The sequence below is a fragment of the Musca autumnalis genome, unplaced genomic scaffold (assembly GCF_047663935.1).
Source record: "Musca autumnalis isolate F117 unplaced genomic scaffold, ASM4766393v1 scaffold_3, whole genome shotgun sequence".
NCBI classification, from domain to species: domain Eukaryota; kingdom Metazoa; phylum Arthropoda; class Insecta; order Diptera; family Muscidae; genus Musca; species Musca autumnalis.
In genome coordinates, this window is record NW_027411866.1 from 82125565 (window position 1) to 82152822 (window position 27258).

The 27258-nt window shown below is 35.4% G+C and overlaps 1 protein-coding gene across 4 annotated transcripts in view; it reads left to right on the forward strand.

Annotated features, from left to right (window-relative positions):
- The window catches only part of dpr18 (defective proboscis extension response 18), a 567617-nt gene that overhangs the window by 301447 nt on the left and 238912 nt on the right, over positions 1–27258 (forward strand). For all 4 annotated transcript variants that reach the window (XM_073977849.1, XM_073977846.1, XM_073977847.1 and 1 more), the window contains one exon: positions 12109–12530. In XM_073977849.1, the coding sequence (XP_073833950.1) occupies positions 12109–12530 (422 nt within the window). The remainder of the gene's footprint in view (positions 1–12108; positions 12531–27258) is intronic.

Below are 27258 nucleotides of genomic sequence, written 5' to 3' on the forward strand. Positions count from 1 at the left end.
TGAAGATATATCTAAAAGATTGCATGAAATTAAAAAGTGATCAAGAAAAGATGATACATTAGGATAGGATGGAACTCTATTACAAATACGCAAAAATGACAAAGAATTCGATTGCAACCAATTGTAAAGATTAGTGCCATTAAAGTTACACGAATTATCACCCCAAGAAGTGTGTTTGGAGTTTAAATCACCGCCAATAAAAGAACCATCGAAACTCCTAGAAAATTGTTCAATTTTGGACAGACTTTGGCTTCAAACTTCAGTATTGTAGTTCGTTGGGATTTAGATTGAACCAAATAAAAATTTTTTAGCACATTGTCCAACAAAACATTTATTTGTATAAATACGTTGGGGAATCCCACGCCGGAAATATTCAATTTAGAAAAATTGTAAGATGATCGTAAAACGATCGCAACCCCCAATTCACTATCATCTCTTAAAATCTTGTAAAGACACCCTCTGACCCACTCTTTTTAGCCTTGTTTCTTGGATAAAGGCTACATCAATGTCACCATGTTTTAAAGTGTTTAATAGGTCTATACGCCGACTAACATCGACTAAAGACCTAACATTAAAGGTGAGAAGATTGAATAATCTACGCACCATAATGATGAACTACTTCTTGTAACAAAGTGAGACACTCACGTTTAGCTTGTTCTTTAGTCAAACTCTTAAAATTTTTAATAAAACGTTCAACTTTACTCTCAATTGTTTCCTGGCCACATAACTCCCTTGCGAGAGACAAAAATTCTTGAATCAGCGGAGGCTTCTCAGAATCTTTACTTAATTTAGGTTGTGAACACAAAACATTTGCAAATGAACTTTCCTGGCGCACATAATTGGAAGGAATGGCCCTCATAATATTAGCAGAAGCTATATCTTTGATTTTCTTATCTGCATTTCGTTTCATTTCTTTAATATCTTTATAATGTTTAAAGGCGGAACAACCTCTCCAATTAACTGTATGCCCATTTTCTTGGCAATTTGCACAGAAAGGAGTACTACCTGACTCAAGAGGAAACTCTTTTGGACTATGCTCATTACCACACTTAAGACAAACAACGGCCCGATTACAATTATTGGACATATGTCCCCATTTTTGGCAGCGCCAGCATTGTATTTCCTTTTGTTTTTTATTGGGACTTTCCCAAATTACTGATTGGTAGTCGATAGTTCTAATACTGCGCACCTCATTAAGATTAGCATCTACACTAAGCGTGACTAAATAAAGACTAGTATTTTTGGCATTCTTTCTTGAGTATTCCGTTTCAAACTTTGTTACAGATTCAACTGCACCAGGAACTAAACTATTAATTTCAGATTTAATTACATCTAAATCCATATAAGGGTGCAGCCTTCGTAACACAAGAGATTTCCTTCGAAGGTCTCGAGGAGTGAACGAATATGAATCTATCTTTTTATTTTTAAGTAGAGTCATCATCTCAGTATGTACTGTCGAATCTTGTAGGTATAATTTACTTTTACGGTTTGATACATTTACGCTTTTAAACACCACCTTCTTAGCTTTTAACTGGTCAATCAAAGCACCCATATCTTTAATGTTAAAGAGAAATATAGGCGGACAAAACGAGCGTTCTTTAGGTGCAATTTTCCTTTTTTCGTTTATGACTAAAGGTGCATCTAATACATTAGGTTTTGTAGAATTTAGAGGTTCAGTCTCAATGTTTAGATCGCCTAAAATAGCAAATCTATTTTGGTTTGATGTCTTATCGTTATTTACATCATTAAGAGAAGTCTTGAGCGTACCGCCAACCGACCTTTTCTTCTTCTTAGGAGGAATCGTAATAAAACCGTCTGAACTTACTTGATCATCACAGATTTGTAAAGTTGCCGTATTTTGACCATTGTTGACTTGATTTGGCCTTTTCGGTATTATCAGAGCAATCCATATTCAGATTTGTAATGCAGTCATCATTATCCGAAACGTAAATGGAATCAACACTCCCAAAGGAAGCTGTGTCCTTATGTAAAATTTCCAACTTTTTGTCAGGGGGTTTTTTCTTCAAAAGATCGATAGAAGATGTGGCCATTTTATCCAGCAGCTATGCAATCCACCAAACTGATTATTGAACCAAGTTTAGGAATAAAAGATATCCAATGAAAATTACAATTTAAGAAAAAGTAATTTTTTGGAAAAAATTAAAAATTAATTTATTTTCCTATTGACAAGAAAAGCACGTCCGATACGTTTCGAAGCACAAATTGGAATCGTCGTATAAAATTGAAACAAAAATAAAAACTGTACTCAGTAAGTGTTTATGCAGCTATATAGAACCGCTATCAGTTTTTTCCAATTTTCGCTTATTTAAATTTATTAAAGATGTCAAATAAGTTCACCCGAACAACTTCTTGTGATTTTTGATTTTGTTTTTTAAACACTTCCACTTAGTGTATAAGGCATATTAATTCTGTTTACTGAGGGTATGAGCCTTTAGGCTTCCCTTGTTAGCCTTTACATTTACACACTTTGATACCACCGAAAATGTGCCTCGCCGAAATAATTGTTTTCAGATAATTTGGAATCGATTTACAGTGCGCACTATAACTCTCACACGGATCAAACCATTTTGTTTAAATTTTTTGTCTCGTAATATTTTATCCAAACATAATTTAAGTTCGAACTTTGCATGTCGTAATATTTCCTTCAGACAAAAATCAGCTTTGAATATGGACTATATCGATCCACTCCTTCGAGTACCTTCCACACAAATTTTCAAAATTTTTGGCTGCAGTTTAGGGATTCTTGCCGCAACGGCTTTACGCTACATATTTTCCTTGGCAAGTCCATACTTTCATAGATAATGTCTCATAGCACTCACCAACTCAAATGATGGATGAGCACGAAAACTTCAGTATCAGTTCGAGAACCACTTGAAAGTACTTCTTGTGGACGTATTGAAAGTACTTTTTGTGGTTTTGTTAATAGCAGTATAATGTTTTTCGTGGGCAAGTTTATACTTCATGACATAATGTGTCTAAAGCTCTGTGACCAACTAAAGTCCCTAATGTGCACGTTAACTATGGAAAGGAGTGATTGACATTGGCCCACCCTTTGCGCATCGTAATGTTTCTGTAGCACTTAAATACCTTTTGTGATATCAGAAACATATTTTATACCATTAAAAGACAACTACTGGAGAATATTGCAGTCAATTATGTTTTAATATGGAAATAACTCTTCTCTTTGCTTCACATTGAAACCCTGCTCATTTAAAACAATGTCTCTCCAAGGGAGCAAAGTTAATGTTGCTACCGTAATAATGAAATGTTTAATCACATTCAGGCAAAATTAGAAGTAGTTTGGGAATTCAAAAAAAAATACATAAATGTATCTTATAATTTAAAATAATAAGAGATTTCTTCGATTTTGCTAAAACATCTGAATTGACATTTTTCCAAATATCATGCATTTTCGACAGAACAACCCCCTTGCCTTTTTTCTTCCTTGACTAAGTGAACAAAGAGAATATCGCAAAAGAAAATTTGTATAATTATTACATTACCTGATATACAATACTGTCATTACAATAACGAATAGGTAGAATGGAGGAGAACATGATATCCAATGATTAAAGGAATATGTCAAGCAACTTTTTTGCATAAAAATAATTATTGTCACATACATACATAAGTATATGTTTCTACACAACATACCATTTTATTCAATATCGTGAAATATGTATATGAGTCTTCCTGTCAACCTACAGATTGTATGTATATATGACATTACATATGTCAATCAATTGATTAAAAATGTACGCACGTGGAGTACTCATACTCCCTTTCTCTGTGTAATGAAAGAAATGTTTAAAAGAAAAAACAATACGCCATATTTCTGCAATACCGTGGTAATTTTACATAAATAATAAACATAAATTAGCTTTTTGCATGAAATTAAACTTGAAAAAGCAACAGCAACGATGATATAAATTAATTCATATTTGTCATAAAAACATATACACACTGAAGGAGGAAATGAAGGGAAAGCAAGGATTATATTTGACGCAGGAAAATAATTCATTAATATGAATATTGTGAATACATTCTCATGTAAATACTGTTAACAAGAGTGTACCATACAATAACAACGAAATGTTCATAAATTTACAGCATATATCTTCCTCACTTATTCGTATCTGGTTCTATTGAAAACGATGATAATACGCCATCATTATTTGGACTAATAGAGATATTAGAGACGGGATGGGTTACGTAGGGGATGAAAGATACCGAGCAATCGGTTTTAACATGGCGAAGCCCAGGACTTATCTTAGTCCCTCTTTCATCTCAAGTGGACACCGACCTCCCCGTGGTGTCACCTGGGACACCTGCCTTTAAGAGGTTATCCCTACTTGTGCAGAACAAAAGAAACTAATTTTTCATGATTTTTTCAAGGAAACAACTGCCGATATTTTGGGTAGATCTATTTTTCATCTGAAAGAGCACATCTTAAACTACTTTTGGAATTTTTGTCGTTGAAAAATATTGCACAGTTTTGTGATAAATGGGTATCTGAGAAACCATTTTTTGTAAAAGCATTTTGTGGTGCCAACGATAGCTCGAAAACGAATGCGGCAATCTTCATACATTTTTGTGAGCGTTTTAAGAACCTAATAAGCTAAATATTTAACTGTCAAAGTCAAAATTTCGATTTTCGATTGGACCGTATTTTGTCCATGCATCTGCCAAAGTTTAAATAAATGATCTCGCTTAAAGTCAAGATTTTAATGTATTTAGTAAGCTCGCCAAAATAGTATATAAGATCGGTCCATTCGTTTTCGAGCCATCATTGGCATCGACTTCAAAAAGATTTCGGGAAACACGCGTTTAAAGTTTCTATGCTACATACAAATCACAATAAATTTTCCCTTCCAATGCTCATATCTCAGCTAATTTTGCGCCGATCGACGTTTGCTGTATAATATATACTACCTGTACTTCAAAATAAGATAACTACATTTAAGATAACACCCATTAAAGGTATTGAGCTAACATGCGCCGTGCATTCACTCATAAGAACGTTGAAAGCTTGGGTTGGACGTGGGACTAATACCCATCCATCCCCCCAAAAGGCAACATCCTATGATAAAAAAAAAAAAAAAACAAAACAAAAAACCCCTCTAAAGTTGACGACCCCCACAAACGTTTTAAGGACCATACAGGAAATACGATGGATTGGGAAAGGTGTCACAACAACACCTAACGGTGACACTCTGTATTTTAGCTGTCATGCTCTGTATATAGTCTATACTCATCGAGCGTGTTGGATGTACGATCGTTCTGAGGAACAAATTTAGACTCGGAACACCAACTTGTGGCAGCAAAGTTACATACCCGATGAAACGTAGCAAATTTACTACAAAGAGACACAACACGGAAGTTGGACATCGAAATGCTGCAGCCACAACATATAACAAAAGCAATTGCTTAATCAAAGCACTCCTCGGCCCGATAACATGTCAGCACAATGGCAATGTGTTGCCCACTTCATTCAACAGCCACAAAATCCATACTTGGATACCTCCCAAAAGAAACCCATGGTATGACCTGGAGTGTCGTGCTGTTATCGATGAGAAAAATGCGGCATATAGGGCTACTCTACAGTCAGTAGCAAATAGATACATAGATATCGCGAGAAAAGAAGAGAAATGGAAATCAAGATAATAGGAGCCAGAATGAAGTCCGAAAGTTTTACCAAAGAGTGAAACATCAATGATGACTTTGGTAATGCACACTCTCATGTTGTGACCAGCAAGGTAATGTGGTAGCTGGTAGTGCGCTAAGAATATGGAAAGAGAATTTTTCCAAATTGTTGGTATCTAAAACTAGCGAAGGCGACGAACGTAGCACGGATCTAATTCCAGAAGATCGTATTGAATTTATACCCCCCGGCCAAAACGAGGTAAAGATAGCAAAAAACCGGCTGAAGAACAATAAGGCAGCAGGAGCCGATGGTTTTTTTTATTATTGAGTCTATAGATAACACAAATATCCTTACAGACTAACCTAATTTACATATATACAATTCAGATTAGATTTGGATTAAGTATTCAGAGCCAATATTATTTTTTGTGTCAAACTGACTTTACTTTCGGATAGATCGATCTGAGAATAGAATTTATTGAATTGAAGTATAAGACGACATAATTAGTTTGAAAATATTAAACTTGAAGTGGTTGGAAATTTCGAGTTGGTCTATTGGGGACATTTAGTAAGATTCTGCTCATAATAAGATCCGAATAAATGTTTCCCTGAATAACATTTAAAAGAAAATTTAGTCCCAACGGCCAATACGTCGGCTTTTCAATGTTGACAGTTTAATCATTTTAAGTCTTGTTTCATATGAGGGTAGTGTTTGGTGGTTCCACCTCTGATGACGCAAGCAAAATCACAGGAATTGCTTTTGAACTGATTCAATCAGATTGGAGTATAAAAAAAAACTATGGATCCCAAATCATTGCACCGTATTCAAGAATACTGCGAACAATATATATATATATATATATATATATATATATATATATATATATATATATATATATATATATATATACAGATTTTTAATAACAAGTGTATCCGAAAATTCAAATTCAAATTCAATTCAAACCCGGATACGACGCGCTAATAAGGTGTATGCATCAGTTAACTAAAGCCTATGGTCAATGAAATAATTGGGGCACAAGTCATGACAAATCTAATACTGACTAGATATTTAACCTGCGGCAAATCCTGGAAAAGACCCAAGCGATGTCGATTATAGAACAGCCTTCGACAGCCTCTTACTCTCAAAGGAATTCCAAGCCATGTTTGAATTTGGTATCCTCGTAAAGTTCAATCCTTTTTGTAAGATGACTTTAACTGATACCTACTCCTCAGTTAAAATAGTAAAGGACCACTTCGAACAATTCACTACCAAAAGAAGTTTCAGACAAAGAGACACCCAGCAAAATGTTCGATGGCAAAGATGCCATTCAATCATTGGTGCAAGTGATCTGGCATGTCATCTTTTTAGCATCTTCATCGATGAATTTTATATGAGCGTGGACGCCAAAAGACGCTATTCATTTTTGGATCCAAAGCATGTCATTTACACCAATGATTTGGCATGTCATTTCCACCAATGCGACGAGAGTTTGTTTGTGATTTGGAGTCTCCGACAACATCAAGCCTATTGCAAGTATTTAATCTTACATATTTAGAAAAATGTGTATAAATAAAAACACAAAATTCATCTTTATTGGATCGATGGAATGGGTTCAAATGCTGATGAAAAGATCGGATCTTTCACGACTTCCTTTGCATGGGTTCAAATGCAGATGAAAAGATCGGATCATTCACGACTTCCTTTGCATTGGTCCAAATGCTAATGAAAAGATCGGATCTTTCACGACTTCGTTTGAACCAATGCAAAAGATGCCATGAAATCACGTCATCGCATGCAACCCCTTCCTTCAAATTTTGCTGGGCAGCCTTTCGTGTGATCTCTTCAACATCCTGCTGGAAAATGTAATAGAGAGGCAAGCGTTAAAAGGAATGACAGAATCTACACCAATAGCCGCATGTTACTTGCTTATGCTGATGATATAGACATCATGGGACGATCATTAAAAGAAGTAAGTGATACCTTCACGAAGAACGAAGGAGAATCTTGCAAAAGTGGGTCTGGCGGTAAACGGCAAGAGCACCAAGCTGATGGTGTCGACGCACAATGTCGCGAGCTCATATTACCTGTGGCCAAAAATAGAAGGAGTTGTCGTAGGTGCATCAATTTTGGTACACGTACCTATTATTGACTTACAATCTTCAGGACAAAAAATTGGGTTGGTCGGTCCACGTTTTGATATAGCCCCAATAGAACCGTATCTCCCGATTTTCGGTATTTTGAATGTTTTAAACACAATGACCAACCGAAAGTATTCAAATTTTGTGGTTAGTCTTCGGCAGAGGTATCAAACATTCCAACAGAGAATTGTGGGCTTAAGTCCACGTTTTGATATAGCCCCCTTATAACGGTACCTCCCGATTATCGGTATTTTGAAGATTTTAGCCTCATTATTACACCGAAATTGCTGAAATTTGGTATTTAGTCTTCGTAGGGGGCATTATACCTTCACCTTGAAATTGGTCGGCATAGGTCCACGCCTTCATATAGCCCCCATAGGACGGTACCTCCCGATTTTCGGTATTTTGGAGGTTTTAGCCCGATTATCACACCGAAATGGCTGAAATTTGATATTAAGCATTCGTTAGGGGGCTTATAACGTTCTACAAGAAATCTGTCGGTATAGGTCCTCGTCTTCCTATAGCCCCCATAGAACCGTGCCTCCTCATTTTCGGTATTTTGAGTGTTGTGGCCTTAACATCCACCCGAAATGACTGAAATTTGGTGCTTAGTCTTCATATTGGTTGTGAGCATATTGAATATATCAAGCTTCTTGTCTCTATATATGAGAAATTTTTTGACCGATTAGTGGTCAAAAAATGGTAAATTTTTTGTAAAAAATCGAATTTTGATTTTCGCTGTCCACAATTTTGTTAAAAATTGATATTTTTAAACAATTCTCTCATTTTAAAGCAAGATTATTAGGTACTTAATTGCCCACAAAAATATATGATGATCGGTTTATTCGTTTTCGCGCTATAGCCAACACCGCAAAACGATTTGTTAAAAAAGGGGGTATCCTCTCAGTGAGGTGGTCGCTGAAACAGAGAAATGACACATTCGTCTGCAAACCTCGGCAGCTGGGACCTTTATATATTTGAAGTACTCACTTTTTACTACTCATACAGCAAAAAATATCGATATACACTTTTATACAATTTTTTTCCCACTCCACTCAATTTAAAATTTGCTTAAAAAAATTAATAAACATATTAATACATGTTTGGGTTAATGTAAACACCATATTTACATGCAAACAAAAGTGTAGCCAAGTTTATTACATCCCAAGAGAACTTAGGAACCATTTTTGCCGATGGAAATGGAGACGTTTTCTTAGTTCTGTAAAAGGCCAGCTAAGTAAGTCAGTAATTTTGGGACAGTTAGTGGACGCTATTCTTAAACCATCGACTAGGACATTCAACTCTGTGCTGAACTCCGCACCACATGTAGTGAACAAAGGGACAGTAGACTTTATGGCGAATATTTGCATATTCCTCGCGCGAAAAAAATGTTGTAAAGTCGGTCAAATAAGAGTGCAGTCTTTCACAAATGACATTAAGAGAAGTACTCGACGCCATGGTCCTACAATCCGCATATGCAACGATCTCAATACCGTCTGGAGATGTTGATCTACAGGAAAGGAAGAGGTTAAACAGTTCAGGAGATATCACTTTGAGGAACTCCATTTTTTACTCTATGGTTGATAAAGTACCCGTATAACTGTACAGCAGGGTTATGACTTTTTTACAACCTCATATCCCTGTATCATAACGTGATGAGTTTTGCCATAAGATTACATAAAATCTTAATTATAAGGTGATTCGGTGAAAAACCTCACGCACAAAATGATTTTAAAATTTGAATTTATCAAAATTACGGACAATTTTTTGAAGTCACTGAAAACAGATATATAATTGAAAATAAACTTTAGAGCCACATGAGATAATTAAAATGACATAAAATTTATTTCTCACTATTTTTCTTCAATTCTGAGAATCGTAAAAATGTCGTAAACGCTTTTATTCAAAAATATAATTTTTTAGCAAAAAACAAAAAATTTAAAATTTTTTCAATGTGATTTTTTCGCGACTTTTTTTAATATTTGAATGAAATAAACGTTATTATAGTTATTAGTAGGCTTATATTTATTCATTCGTGCAACAAAAAATAATTTTTTGGAAAAAAAAAAATTTCATTTCATATATTTTTTCAAAAAATTATTTTTTTTTAAATCGATTTGTGCGTGAACTTTTTTATATTTCAATGGAATAAACGATAGCATAGTGATTAATAGGCAAAAGTTCATTCATCCCTGCTACAGGAAATCATTTTTGTGGAAAAATGTCAAAAAGTCATAACCCTACCCTTTCGATGGGTTTTCCATATTTGCGACTTAAGTTGCTGTAATTCGGTATTGCGGGTTCTCAGAGGATACAAAAGCTCAGTTCAGGTACAAAGTCTCGATATACCTTGTTTAGAACAACTTCAGTTCAGTTAAAATAGTTTACTTCTCCTACCTTGACGTTGCAGAAGAACTTAGTACTTCCATAAACGAATGTAAACTAATTGTGAAATTTTGCTTCAATACGAAGGGCACTAAAAAACCTACAGGCCTAGGCAACTCGCAGTGTCGCCTGGCGTCATTTGAAATTTTTTTTGGAGTGTTCGACAGTTTTTATCCTAAGCGTACTCAGGACAGTGGGACATACGACCATTTGTTAGGTTGTTTATAGTGACTTGAAAAAACCACTTTGCAAAACAATGAATTTACTTGTGAACATTTTCGTCCTATAATTTTTTACAACTTTCGACGTGTATAATCACGGCAAGAGTGCATTGATCAAAATAAATCTTTGTATGTCGATAAAGGGACATCCTATATCACTATGAAAAACTAGTATAATGAATTCAATCGTGGCCGACACTCGCAAAAAAACGAAGGTCGCGAGGGTCGCTTAAAATCGGCCGTTGTGCCAGAAAAAAATTAAGCCGTTCGTGCAGGATCGCCATGTTATAAACCGTGAGATAGCGGCATCCTTGGGCATTTCTTCCACCAACTAACATTTGATATTGCATGAACACCTGGCCACGAAAATGGATTTTTCTCGCTAGATCCAGCAAAACTGGACAATCGCTCAAAAAAGGATCTTGTGGATTGGTGCAAAGAAATTGTGAATAAAAACAATCGCGATGCTTCAAACGACATTTATAACATCGTCACAGACAACGAATCTTGGATCTATGCTAAGGAGCTCGAAACAAGACAGGAATCGACCGTTTGGGTCGAAAGCGAGCCAAATCTGGCGAAAGTTATTCATGGAAGTAGACCTTGAAAGTAAATGGTCCCCTGTTTCTTCGGCAAAACTGACGGTGTGCCGACGATACGGCTTGGGAAATCTAGGACGGTTAACTCTGAGTGTTACACTACAATTTGTTTGCCTGAAGTCTCCTGAGGAATCGAAAAACGAACAAGAGAAGACGAATCGTTCTGCATCATGACAATGCGAGCTCTCACATATCGATTCAAACCAGCGCCTGTTTGAACGGACAAAACGTGGAATTGATGGGTCATGCGCCGTACAGCCCTTGCCGGAGATGCATTGACTTCATTTGATTCCAGAACATCAAGAAAAAAAGGCGTGATCAACGATTTTCGTCGCCAGGAGATGCTGTAAAAGCGTTCAAAAACCAGGTTTTGGAGGTCTCTCAATCAAGCCATGGTAAACAACCCAACACATGGTCGTATGTCAAACTGTCCTGAGTACGCTTAGGCTAAAAACTGTCAAACTTACCAAAAAATGTCAAATGACTCCTGGCGACACTGCGTGTTGCCTAGGCCAGAAGGTTTTTAGTTGTTTCAGTTGTTATTTTCTTAACTTCTGCAGGCCTGCTAATTTAAATTCATTCATGTATTATGAAAAAAAACGACAATCTTTGCCATTTTAATGGAAAAGGAGCAAAAAAAAAACAAAATAAATAAAAGTTAAATATGTAAAAAATGATGACCAGGTTTGTAACTTAATATCCCATTTGTAAATGAAAACAACGCTAAACTCCACCATTTAACAACTTCCATAATCCACTTTTGTCAGATAAACTAATATTAAAGTAGTGCATAAAAAGAAGGGGAAAATAACTTGTCTAAGCTTCCTTTCTACCAAGAGAGAGGATTAAGAAAAATACAGTTACAGACACAGGACAACAACAGAGACTGAAGCATATTTGTTTTAATATCTTGGCATTCTATTAGCATTTTTATAGGGCATTTGAAATAATAACAGTTCATTTCTCTTTCGTGTCTGGTCCATGGTTTGTGTTCTGGTGTTTGACACACTTCTGGCAGATGGTTTCAGTTAAGGTTGTTGTTTCTTTTTTTAAACTTATGCTGCTGTGGATGCCATTAATTTGTCTTTATTTTTTTGCAGATGCTGCTCTAACTAGTGGTGGTGCTGGCGGTGAAATGGTTGGTGATAGTGTTGCTGTGGCAGGAGAAGGATTTAGAGCTAGTGGTGCTGCCATTGGCAATATTCCTACCAGTATGGGAAGTCCTGCTGTGGCGGCGTCATCGTCATCTTCATTAATATCCTCATCATCGTCATCATTACCATCGTCTTCGTCCAGTATTAGTGGCAATTTTAGGCTAGGCTCTTCGTCAAAGTCGTCACTGGTGTCAGAAACAGAGCGACCACGCATTTTTCGCAACCGCCATCATCACGAACAACACTGGGGGCCATTTTTCGAAGAGCCACTTAACTCAACGACTTCGGGTGACAATAGCATAACAACCGCCCATCTCTATACGGAAGCTGTACTCAATTGTCGAGTGGGAATGCTAAAAGACAAAACGGTATGTAAACCCCATTATTTATACAAAAATGTGTAAGTTGCTTTCTTTAGCTTTGAGCTCAGATTTCCGTCTTCTTTTTTTTCTTTGTAAGTTTTGGTTTTCATTTATTCACATCATCATACTTGTGTATCATCTGCATTATTGTCATCGTTTGCGTTTCACTTGTGAAAATAAAAAACGAAACAAAAATTAATGTACAGTGAAACCTCTTAAAGAACTGTGACCTGTGTTACAGTCCTTTAAAGGAAACCTTCAAGTCTTATATATGAATATAATTTTCATCATATTCCCATGCCAAGGGCTTCACTGTTTAAAGCGATAAAGTGAATAGTGACAGCAAAAAATCTCAGGAAGTCGGAAAGCTAAGCAAAAGTAAATATGAAAACACACACATATAGTACATACACTAATTCTTACATACACCTCCACATTTAAATTCATAAATAACAGCATTTGCCAAAATAAAAGTCAACAACGAAAAGAAGCTCAAAGCAAAAATATTCTGCTTAACTGCAACTTCAAGTGCCACTTATCAACCCAAGATGTCATTATTTCCTGCAGCGGAAGATGAAGGCAATAGTTGTTGGTTTATCGGCGAAATGGAAAAATTCTTGCAAAAATCCATTAATGCTTTAAAATACCATCAAGACACAAAAAAAAAACAAAAACACACAACCACCAAACCAAAGAAGATAAAGAGGAAACGAATGAAAATGAAATGAAAACATTACAAATGTAATGGCAATATATGTTGTTGTTGCTGTTATTATTCTTGTGGAATGGGCGTGAAACATCATCGTGTCTACTCACCTGTGCTAAAATTTTTCTTCCATTACGTTGTAGTTAACATTTTTGGAGTGCTTAAATCCCTTCAAGGTAACTCCAATTTGACTAAAAGCTTAGACCAGCTTAAGCGAAAAAATACTTGAGTATCTAGAAACAAATAGGGAGGACGAAAAGAAACCCTGTCAGCTTATCTCAAAAAAGGTAGGTAAATGGTAGAGCAAAAGTCAAGCAGCATTCACCTTAAATTGCTTAAAAATGTTGACGATAGCATACGTCAAAATCACTGAATGACAGTAGTTTGAAAGTAATGATATGTATTAACGAAATGTCGGGAAGAATGGAATAAAAAGGAATTTTTATTTACACAAACATAGGTCTACCTAGCTTAACAAACAATATACAAATCATCTATTGAACCAAACCAAAACAAAATCTCGATTAAACCTCTTTCCGGTATTTTTTTAAAGCAAAACTAGGAAAATACGAGTACTGGAACGGAAAATTTGCAGAAATGTCAAAAGCTGTGGGAAAATGTCAAAATCAATGTAGGTATCTCGAGAAATCGCCACAAGTCCTGCTCCGCTATTCAGTAACTTTTTAACAACTTTACTCATTGTTTATTTTACAACAATTTCATTTGATTGTTTTGTAGTTGTTACAAAAACAAAAGAAATTTTAACAACTTTTCAATCGATAAAAGTTAGAATAGGCCTACTGGTCTGTATACACTCAAGCCAGAGTAGGCCTGTAGTGGGATTCTGTAACTCATTTTTGCTGTTATCGATAATTGTCGGTAAAATTAAAATGCTTATTATTTCGATAATTAACGAAATTTTTCGGAAAGTTAACGATGAATAAAAAGTAGTCGCTAGCCTCTACCGACACAAACAGTGATGCCAACTTTTCTATATGTTTTAGTCATAATTTTGCGATTTAATTTTAACGATTTTTGTCGGTAACAGCAAAAATGAGTTACAGAATCCCACTACTGTTGTACACTCTAGACTAGATATTTGTACTTTTGAAGAAGAAAAAAAATCACTCAATAAGAAATTTGTGTTATAATTATACCCTTAGCCCACCTTAGTTTTAGTTTTAGTGTTCAGGGTATTTAACCATCAGCTTAAAGGCCAACGAGACAAGGATCGTTTTGAAATTTTTACCGAAGGTACTCTTTGTGGTCCTGTTTACATGTCTTTTGTGTGCAAGTACATACTTCCTGACGTAATAAAGTGAAATTAAATGGCTAGTTGGCCCGAAAAAAAATTATCCAAATAATCCAAGGCCACTTTTCGGATGATGTTGAAATTTTAATAGAGCATATAGTCATTGCGATCATGACAACAGTATTATAATTTTATCTAGGACAATCCCCTACTTCCTGAGATATGGGTGCCAATATGTATCAATTTTTAGGGGTATACGTTCATACACCTCTCGCATATTAGTTGTTAATAGTCTATGTGGTCCTTGTTACAACGCTATAATTTTATTCTGCGCAATTGTTCTCTTATTCTCATTCCCAAATGCCTAAATTATGACTTCGATCAGGTGGTGCCTTTATATGAGGGCTATATCAAAGTGGGGATCTATGTTGACAATTTTTGGTGGAAAAGTTTTGTGACAGGGAATCTCAAATATCAAATTACGGGTAGCTCCGTCAAACATATAGCTAAACACCTCACAATACCGAAAATCGGGAGTTACCGTTATATGGGGGCTATACCAAACATGGACCTATGTTGACGAATTTTTGTGAAGAAGTTTCATGACCACTGAGAACCTCAATTCTCAAACTACAGCTAGTTCGGTTAAAAATTTTAACTCAAAATCTTCAAAGCTCCGAACATCGGGAGGCACCGTTATATGGGGGCTATACTAATACATGGACCTATGTTGATGATTTTGTTGGGGAGAAGTTTCGTGACCTTTGAGAACCTCAAATGTCAAACTATAGCTAGTTCGTTAAAGATTGTAACTAAAAGCCTCAAAATAACGAAAATCGGGGTTATACCAACATAAGTTTGTTGGTCACTAGGAACCCTTAATAATTATAGCTAATTCGGTCTAAAAATTTAAGATTTCAGCGTCTTACCTCCATTTTTGTGGATCCTACAGTGACAACAGACGGGCGGATGGACTGACTTGCACAGATCGACTCAGAACTTTACCGTAATCAAGAATATATATTCTACTTTATAGGGTCTTCTTTATAGGGTCACAAATAATTATTTCAATGCGTTACAAACGGAAAACAAATTTAATATGCCCTCCATACTATAAAAGTTCAAGTTTATAGTTGAGCTCAGGCTCTTAATGAATGTGGACAGTTAATGGAACTATATCCAAACATAAGCGAACATATTTCAAATTTTTTATCCTTACTTCTGGAGGAGACATTACTGCAAAAAAGATTTTGTATGGAACAGAACTCTTGAACTCTAATTATTATCAGCGTAGAAATAACGATATAGGGAATCAAATATTCGGCCTTGTTGACTATAGTCTTTTCTAATTTGTTTCTTTTGTAATCGTGGTGCAATGGTGTACCCCCGTCTTGGACACTGAATGCTCAGGTTCAAATTCCAGGGTAGACAAAATGAAATTTTCAACGGGAGCAAAAATTTCCGTCAGTGTAAGGTTCGCTAAATTTGTTGAGTATATCAGCCAGGAAAAACTTTTCAAGTAGTGCCTTAGAACGAGCCGCACAGTGGTTTAGAATCATTTTCTTCCTGGTCAAAACTCTGTAACTGTTAAGCGGATAGATATATTTTCATATTTTTTTCGACACAAAGAAAAACGATCAAATTCCGTCTAGTAAATGCAAAGGAATTCAAGGTCCACCTTAAAAAATTTAAGTTTTTCAGTATTTTACATCAAAATAAGAGTGGTTTTGTGTTTTCTATATGTTCCAATCTATTTAAAAAAGGTCAAACCCTAATAAATAAATTATAAAAATAAAAAATCATTTATTTAAATATATGTTCATTTATTTAAAAAAAGCTATAATTCATATGGGAAAATGGTAAAAAAAAACACATATTTTTACCCATGGAATTTCAATAAATTTAAAAAAGTGTTAAGCGGACGAAAATTTGTTCCATGTTGTTCCGTAAAAGTTCTAGTCCACTAAATTTGGCATTTCACTAAAATTGTATAAAAGCAATTAAAATGGCAACAACCCTACCTATTTAACAAAAAAAAACTGTTATAATATCTGTTATAGTTTCCGAGAAACAAGTATTTCTTTCCCCAGAAATTTGCAAAAAAAAAATTGTCGTCTTTTGGAGCACGCCGCGTACCGCCTTATAATATTTCAACCTAATTTTTTTTTGGTTTCCTCAGTTTCAATATGTTTACTATCGAGTCCCATATAGAAATTATATTATCATACTTGTCGTCTATTAAAGACATTGTGGTCTCTATGGGAAATCTTACTGAATTCCATGTGCCACAAAATGGAGGTTAAGATCTGGGGGAGGAAAATTTCTTTTGGGAATGAAAGCCCCAATGGAGAACCCCAAACGACCCTATAGCTGAAATTTCTGAATCATGACATAATGATTTTGTTGATTGACCCCCATCAATCATTGAGAAAATAGCTTTATATATCTGTTTGGAGATATTGTTTCATCATTTTTAGATGACATGTTTCATCAAAAAGTAAGACAAAATAAAATTTTCTACAAAAATGTTCCACCGAAAATTATATGTAGGTTTCCCATATCCAAGAAATCGATATTGTCACATTTTTACTGTTCTTTATCAGTTTTACCCGATCACTTTTAGCCGTATGTTTATGTATTTCGGTAAATTTCGCATAATCTATTAACTACATATCAAATTCAGATGGCATCTTAAATACGTTGTTGGTTAACGACAAATTCATCCCGCTATAACTCAGAAGTCTGACAAATGGCGAATCTTTCTTCTAGGATTCATTATATACTCAATCCGAGTTTTCTACACAATCAATTGCATATACGAAATTCAATGAAAGGATCGGGTGGACAATTTTCTACAATTGTTTTATCTGTCTTGGTAGGTTTCTATTTAGCGACGCATGAGGTCATTTTGTGATTAGGGTCTACATCTGTTTAAAGATAAGACTGGCAGCAATAAATTGTGTAGTTTTATTACCCACGAAGCATTATGCCTGCTGTGTGCATAATGCATTTCTCGGTACAGCGTGGATTTCTAATGTTTGTCGATTTATTTGTACTTTCTATTTTAAGGTCTAGAGTTAAATATTTTGTAGTAAATAAAGAGTCTCTCTAAATCAACGAAGCGAACAACATCGCTCACGCGTGTGTTTTCATTTTCTTAGTTTATTTTCCTTTGGTTTCTTGGGTGCATTTGTGATGAGACTAGGAGTCGTGTCATCATTTGGTGACCCCAAAGTGATAGTTCACGTAGTGTAAAAAAATACTGCTGTGATAGGTGACGTGATAGGCTCGCGGTTTCAAAAAAGAAATTTGTGTAGTTTAGTCGTGTTAAGTATAGTTACGTGGTAGGCTCACATTTTCAAGAAAGAAAAGTGTGTTAGTTTACGCGTAGTGTTATAACGTAGTAGGCGCGTAGTCAAAAGTGACTACGTTATACCCTAGACAGACGGCAGAGTTAATTTGCATTAAAAATTCCTTAATTTGAATTAACTTTTTACACTGACAGACGACAGTTTCTGCATTTATGAAACAGCTGTTTGTGTTGTTTGCTTGTACCCAGCAGACCATTTCTTAAATTTTTCAAAAGTTCGCCAAAATATGCGAAACAAATATACTTTCTACCATTGACCTTTTCACCACTATAATGCAAAAATAAATTAAATTTATTCGCGATATTTTTGAGTCCTTTTAATATTAAAAAATGTCGCAAAACTCTAAAGGAACATTTGAAGAAGATATTATTTTCGATAGAATTGGTATGGTGGGTAAAGAAATGCTTGTGAAAATAAAAATTTTAAAAATAGATTTGATAGAAGGCTCGAAAAACGATTAGCTGCTATTCTATTCGAAAAGACCACTACTTATTTGAAAGAAACGCGAAAATTTCTGATTTGTTTTCCTTTTTATTTTCTTAAACATGGAAATTTGACAAAAAAAACTATTGATTTTCAATGCAAATTGTGTCTCAGAGCATGAATATGCTCTCTCTCCTACATGAATATGGGCTCTCTTTTACAGCATTGCCATATTGAAAAACCTAAATTCAGTTTAAATTTCCTTTGATTTTGTGCATTAAGAATGTGGATAATGCACGAATTAATTTGAATTAAGACAGTTAATGAAATTAACGCTTCCGTCTGTCAAGGGTATTAGGTTTATTCGTTAGGTTATAGAAAGGCGCACAGTCGAAGCAAAGATTGTGTTAGGCCAATTTTATAGCTAGAAAAAAATAAATAAAGTGACAAAAAATATAGCTCGCGAAAATAAATTTCGAAGAATTCATCCAACATCAAAGGATGTTGGGCGAGTATATAGTGTCCATATATTTACAAATGAGCAAAATTGCTCAAAACAGTGTAGCCAAAGAAACTAGGAAAAAGTGTTCCGAAATAGTTAGTTCTTTCACGGAAGCAAGAAAGGATTTTTCAGGTAAGGAAAGGGAGCTCCGACGTATGGGGAAAGTACCATACGATCATAGCGTATTCGCTGTGGGAGTGCAAAATGCGGTGAAAAGGATAGAGGAAGGCATGGAAGCTATGGGTTTGTTTGTTTGTGCCCATAGAAGTGCCACGTCTTGATAATGTAGACTTTATAGCTGAGGTGAATAGCTTAAATAGTTCATTGGAAGAGTGTGGAAAGAAGTCCGTACAGTTTCAATCAGGTCCGCCACAGATTGGGTTGCAAATGAGACTAACAGATGCTTCTTTTAATTTTGGGATAAAGATTAAGAGAGCTCTTGTCTCAAGAGTAGAAGGCATCGCAGAATGTTATCAGTCATTATTGTTACAGTACGTGCGATATTTGGAGGCCGTAGGAAAAGAAGACATATTTACAGAAAATTATCATTTTCTAAAAATTTGTTACCACATAGTAAGAAGTGGGAACATTTCTAGAGTAGCACCTAAAAAGGTGGAAATAAAAAATGATGGAAAAATCAATGGGAAATGGGTTCCCAAGTTAAATAGACAGGTAGATAGTAATTCAATTAAGGAAATTGAAAATGCGACTATTCCTGAATTTAAGAAAACAGTAAAGTTTTCAGGTAGTGTTGGGTCCACTCAGAAAGTTGGTGGGGACACGGAAACTATGAAAACTGAAAATGAAAACCTTCGCGGTGATGTTTCGCGGAAGTTTAAAAGTGAAATAATTCAACTACGTGAAGAAAATGAGCAATTGAAGGCCTGATTGGATCAAATAACCCATGCTTGCTTAATTGCTGAAGAAAAGGCTCGCATATATGGGTCACAGGTTGCTGACGTTAGTGCCAAATACAATGCTGCTCATGCTAAAAAGGAAAAGGCTGTGGAAGAACTTTGTGAAGTGCAGAAAGAATTGGAGTGTCTACGAAAACAATTGGACGAAGCTCGTTAATATTTAAACGCTGAATCTATGATCCGTACTGACTTGCAAAACCGCATTCAGAGTCTACGCGATGAACTCACGTTTAAGGAGCAGAACCATTAAAAAGAAATATCCTACCAAACGAAATTGGATTGGAAATTGAATTCCATCCAGAACATACTCGTGCAAAAAAGGAAAACCGACAAAAACTTTCTAACTTTGCTATTTTTCAATGTAAGATTCGGCAGAAACAGAATTGATATGTTCGAATGTATTCGAAAGAATGCCCTTTGTAATAAATATGTAAGGAAAAACTAACACATTAGCCTATATAGGCCAAAATACAGGAAAAATTAAAAATTTGTGCACATTTTATTCATTTTTAGTACTATAGGAATTCACTCTCGGAGTCGACCCGGAGTCGGAGTCGTGAAAAAAACTCGCCTGGAATCGGAGTCGTGCCGAAAATACCTCGACTCCGAAACCCTGATTTTAACCAAAATACATTGATTCCGTATACGGATAAAATATAGATAAAGATAACAAGAAATAATCATTAAGTTTGGCAGGGTCGAAATTTGTATATCCTCCACCATAAAATATTCTGATCTAAAATGGAGTAATTAGTTTCCTGTTAGTTGTAAAAATTGTTCGACCACGGATACCACAAATGCCTAAATCTGGCGAAAAATGTATGTACAATTTTCTTCAATCTGTTGGTACCTTTATATGGGGGATATACCAAAAAATTTACCTATGTGGACAATTTTTGGTGGAGAAGTTTTGTGACCTCAATGTCAAATTACAGCTAGTTCGGTTAAAAATTGTAGCTTAAATCCTAAAAATACCGAAAATCGTGGGTTACCTTTATCTGGGGGCTATACCAAAACGTGGACCTATCTTGATAATTTTTTATAAAGAAGTTTTTTGGTCATTGGGAAAATGAATTGTCAAATTTGAGCTACTTCGGTCAAAAATGTAGCTAAAATTCCCAAAATACCTTAAAACGGGAGGTACCGTTATATGGGGGCTATACCCAAACGCGGAGCTATCTTGGCAATTTTTAGTGGAAAAGTTTTTTGGTCATTGGGAATCTCAAAATGAAAAATTTCAGCTAATTCGGTCAGAAAATGTATCTAAAAAACTTTAAATCGGGTGGTACTTATACCAAAACGTGGACCTATCTCCATCATTTTTGGTGTAGAAGTTTTTTTGACCTCTCGAAACACCAAATACCAAATTGGAGCCAATTTGGGCGGAGAATGTAGGTAAAATCCTGAAAATACCGTTAATCGGGAGGTACCGTTATATAAGATATATATCAAAACGTGGACCTATATAGCCCTTCTGCGAACTTGACCTTGGCCTATGGTAAAAAGACACTCGGGTGCGTTCTATCTCAATTATTGCGGACGCTAAAGTGATTATGGCTAGATCGTCTTAGAAAATTATCCTCATCAAGAATATATATATAACGGGTGATCCATTTAGAGGTTCCTACTTTCTTTAAAGAAAATACACAGAAAAATCAAATTGAATGGCACGGTGCTCTTGAAACAAATTTAAATGGAAGGTACTTACACCTGTTGTGGGATTCTGTAACTTTTTTTCTACCGAACCGATATTGATAATTAACGAAAATTTTCGGTTGAATTACCGAAAGTGCTATTCTCTAACTCAATGTTATCGATAAAAAAATTTTAGCGACGAATATCGGTAGAATGACGGAATTTAAAAGAAGATGCACGTCATTTCAAAATGAAAAGCGTATACGAAGTATATAAATTATTATAATTTTTAAACGTTTCTTGTTTTTTAGGAGAAATAGGAAAAATCACACCTTAAACGAAATAATGCTCATTCAAAGCTAACATAATTCCAATTTCTAATGAAATTATTTAAATATAAATAAATTATATAAATAAATTATTTAAAATAAATAAAATAAGTATGTTTCAAATTACATGTAGAAAAATTCAACTATAGGACATGTTTATATTATAGCCTTTTGCAGGGTTTACCTTCTCTTTAAAAATTTATTTGAAATATAAGCCATGGAATTGGCATTTGAAACCCAGTGGGTTTATTAAATATTAAAAATCGTAGTTAAAATTACGTTTACATACATATAACTATATTTATTTGTTTTTTTTTATTCCGGTGGATTTTAATTGTCAAATCCAATGGATATGCGTATAAATTCTCATAACCCGGCAAGTTCTAATGTAAACATGAGCTCTGTTCCAGAACAAAAACGTTTTTACAATTTTTACCACTTTTACACATTTTGCGTTCCCGTACACAAAATTTATATGAAAATCGTTTACGACTTTTACCACTTTATAAAGTACGGGAACAGGCCAATGGTGTAATATTCGACAAATTGGTTGAATTGTTTGAAACGGAAGATTTAAAATTCTAACATTTAATATGTAAATTTTGAACAGAATTTTTTAATTTGTGTATATTGATCTGTTATATCAGAATTATAGTACGTTTATATATAACCGGATTTAACAAACCGACTGTGTTTCAAATGTCAATTCCTTTTGCGTATACGTCAAAAAAATCCTCTCTAAGAAGGTTAACCCTGCAAAAGGCTATAATATAAACATGGCCTTACGTATTATCAGGGAATATGACGACCATGGTGATATTCTTATTTCTTTTAATGTTGGTGCTAATCGAAACCGCCAAAACATTTTTTATGGGTAGCAATTGTTACGGAATATATCCTTCAAAATATTTTGTTCGTACTGAAAATAGTTATTATTTTCTAAGAGATTTTTCCCGCAATTCCGGAAGTTTCCAAATGACCCCCAATTTCATCCATTATTTTATAAAATGTATCCTTTTCCAATTTGTCATAATCTTCCTATTATTTAGATTGAAAGGATCTTCCATATGTCGCAGAAGTTTCTTTTTTATGCGTAAAGAAATGTACCTCAGCTTATCTTTTTATTTGCAATGAAATATATTTCAAAATCATTTCTTAAAAAAATTGATTTTCATTGATTTTTTGGTTTAAAATATCAAAATTCTTTTATATCGGTAGACTTAACGACTCCTTTTTTTTCGTCGGTAACTGACCGATGATTTTCGATAAGTACCGACATATAAATCGGTAAAATTTGTATACAAAATAGCACTTACCGACAAATATCGTTAACTATCGACATTTGTCGTTAATTCCATCGGTAGAGAGTTACAGAATCGCACTACTGGGAAGTTTTTGCGTATTCTGAAGCTACAATGTTCATAGATGAGAAAAATCGAAAAACAAAACAAATCGCCGGAGCGCTTTTTAAATAAATCGCGATTCAAGTTGACATTTTGAAGGGTTTTTAAGTTTTCACGGTTTTGGGACTAAAAAAATGTTATAGCTATGAAAATTCTCTACAAGATTGACTTTTATGATATCTTCGTAGTTTTTACGGTTATTGAGATATAGAAGGTCAAATTAGGACAATGGATTGATTGACTGTATCGCCTCCTTATAAAACAATGTCATGACTGCAATTTCCCACCATAAACTTATATATCTCAAAAATGGTACAACCTAGGAAAATCCAATCTTGTAGAGAATTGTCACTGCTACAACATATTCTTTTGTCCCATATCGAAAGGATTTCCAGTTTTTAAGCTAAATCCAGAAGACCTAAGAAAAAAATCTGAAAGTTTGATCTGAACCTCTATATCTCAAAAAATGGTAAAAACTATAAAAATATCAATCAGCCAATCTTGTACAGAATTTTCACTGCTACAACATTTTCTTTAGTCCCATTTCGATAGGACTTGCGGTTTCCAAGCAAAATCGTGATAACCTTATTTAAAAAGCGCTACGGCGATTTTTTTTTTGTTTTTTGATTTTTGATTTTTGATTTTTCTCATCTATGAAGATTGTAGTTTCAGAATCCGCAAAAACTTCCCAGGTGTAAGCGCCTTCCATTTAAATTTTGTTCAAGAGCACCGTGATTGGGAATGTTTATTATCATTTAAAAGAGCATTCGATGACATTTATTTTTTGCAGCTTATGTCTAACAAATATTGGCCTAGGCTACGTCTCAGACGGTCCATCCGTTGAGTCTATTTTTCAATGACTCGTTTAAGCTTTTTGACTGGTAAATGACGAATGGCAGGTCTGATGTTTTCCCCCATGACCGGAATCGAAGCGTTTTTTCCGGATACAATTTTGACTTTACATATTCTCACAGGAAAAAGTCTAACGGAGTGATATGAGACGATCTTGGTGGCCAATCGACTGGTCCAAAACGTGCTCACCGAAGTGTTCTTTCAATGAATTCATTGGTTGATACGATGTGTAGGAAGTGGCGAAGTTTTGTTGAAACCAAATGCCGCCGAGATTACGAGCTTAAATTTCAGACATCAAATAGTCGGTTATCACGGCACAATAACGGTCGTCATTGACGGTGAAGTCCTAACCGTCATCATTTTGAATAAATAGGGTCCGACGATTCATCCGACCCACAAACCGTTGTTGTACTAAACAACAAGTAAAAAAGTTTCAGTCGGCTTTGTCGACAGAGATATATCCTCAGCCTGAGTGAAGTGAAATGTCCATCTATTGACAAGATCGAATCTACGAACTACGGATTTTGTAGCCCTTTTTGAAATTTTCCCACCAATAATATATTTGGTTTGGAGTTCAAAAGTGTTGAGGAGGATGTACTTGAAGAAATTGACTGTCGGTTCATTTTTGAAGTGGATCTTCTTTGGGATTCATTCCTTTCATTTCAGATGGTCACCGTATAACTTAGAGGTTATGGGCCACAATGTCAGGAAGCAGGAACAGGACCACAAAGAAAAGCATCGGTATAATTTTCCAAAGATTCTTCGAACAGATCCAAAACTGCGCCTAAACAAAAATGTTGAACTTTTGTGGGGAGAAGACCGATTTCTGAAGTAAAACTACATTTGGACAAAATATTAGGAGATCCAAGTTTTGGACGGTTGCTCCGATCAGCAGTTTTAGCGTGTACAATTATAGTATTTTTTTTTTAATTTTTGGGAGGGGGGGTGCAGTTAGCGGAAGTTGCGCACCGATAGTTTGGACTAAATATTACGAAGGCCAAATTTTGGATCGACTCGGCTGATCCGTTCGAGAGTTATCGTACGCATAGTGCCATAGGGATTTTTACAGCTTTTGGGCTATTTTCTCAGGAAGTATGGACTTACGTATTACGTAGTTAGGGGGGTTTTCAAAACATGGATAGGATTAAAGCGCAAAAATTTGCGGGGATATCGATAGATAGGGTTTTTTTTAAACCGAGTTTCGACAATATTTATAGTACCATTTTAGCGAATATTTTCGAACATTTGTGGGGGAGCTATCGGAAGGTCCACTCCTTTCACCTTCGATATTCATCTAATATTCAAAGAAATATTACGATATCCAAAGGGTGGACGAACGCAGTATTCGGTTCGAGCTCTCCAGTTACTACGTGTGGTGTCATAGGGGGTTTTTACAATTTTCAGGCTTTTTCTCAAATAGTATGAACTTGCCCTTGAAGAAACTTTTACTGTCGTAATTGAGGAAGCGAATGCAAGTTGCTTCAACAAAAATCAAAGTGATCCGAGAGCAGGTCTTAAAGTGAATTTATCCAAAAATGTATGTGGGAGGTACCACCGGAGTGGACAAATATAGTCCATAATCGAACCTGGTAGATATATTAGGATGTGTAAAGTATGGACCAAATATGTCACTCCCATCTAGAGTTATCGTACGCACAATTTTTTCAGACATTTTCGAACTTTTGTGGGGGAGGTACTTGAAGGAGTGGATCGATATGTTTTATCTTCGAACTTAAACTAAGTATGCACAAAATATTACGTAGGCCACATTTTGGACCGAAACGGCAGATCCGATCGAGAGTTATCTTACGCTCCAACCACTACACACAGTGTCATAGGGTTTTTTGCACCTTTCAAGCTGTTTTTTCAGGAAGTATGGACTTGATACAACAAAAATCTAAGAGATTCGAGAGCAGGCCCTAAACTGAACTTTTCCAAAATTTAGTGTGGGAGGTACCAGAAGGAGTGGACCGATTGAGTCCATATTGAAACCATATCTAAGTCTGGTAGAAATTTCACGATGTGCAAAGTATGGACCAAATCAGTAACTCCCTTCAAGCGTTATCGTGCGCACAAATTTTCCGAACATTTTCGAACTTTTGTGGGGGAGGTACCTGAAGGAGTAGACCGATATGGCCCATCTTCGAACTTAAACTAAGTTTGGACAAAATATTACGATAGCCAAATTTTGGACCAAATCGGCTCATCCGTTTGAGAGTTATCGTGCGCACCAACCAGCCAGACAGATAGACAGACAGACAGACATTGCTAAATCGACTCCAAATTGTCTGAAACACATTTCGTTCAAACATACTTGGGGTCTAAAACCATTATTTCGATGAGGCACATTTTGCCCGTATGAAAGTGTATATACCCTTTCTAGCCTAAAGGCTGAGGGTATAAAAATAACATGAACACGTGACATCACTCACACGTGATCTGCCAAAAAAAGGCTGTTGAAAAAAGTACCTCTTGTTGGATCACCCGTTATTTTATATGGTCGCAAACGATTAGTTCGATGTGTTACAAACAGAAAAACAAACTAAATATACCCTCGTACCATGGTGGAGGGTACAAAAAGTTCGAAGGGAAACAAACTCAAAGTTGTCATAAAGCTGCTCCATTAATCTCTCTGATTCCGTATGAATATACGCGGGACATACTGATTGCAACAGAGCAGTTCCGCGTTCATCAAGCCCTTCAGTCGTAACGACCTTTTGGCATGATCGAAAATACGATCTGGGGTACTTTTGAGGACTATACTAATTCCAACGCTGTTTGCTGTCATCACATTATCTGAAATCAACTAATCTTTGATTGTTTTACTTTTGAAAAAAATAACCTAGTGATTTTCAATGGGCATACGTAATCTTCAACGTATGTATTATACCTCCGAAAAGTATGTAGTATACGACAGGACATATCTGCTCATACATCTGTGCCGTGAAAATTCCTTATTATATTCATCCCATGAGAAAACTTAAACAATTCTATGATATATGAAATTCTTCACCGCAACACAATACATTTTACAGATATTTATTTTGATTGGAAAAAAGTTACTGAAAATGTCAAATGTCAACATTAGTCATTCTACTTCTGTCAATAATCTTCTTAAAGTTTTACGTTGTGTGTTCAAAAAGTCCCCCAGAATTATAAAAGTGCTTTGTCAGCTTGAAAACATGGCCTTGCAATTTGAAATATTGCTATTTAAAAGTGTTTGAATTTATCGTTGGATCATGTCACAGAAGTTTAATTGGACCTACAACAGTGAGGGACAGCACACCATATCATCAGTTGAAACCACAGTCCTCATTCTTGATTACAACTTGCAACTGCATAAG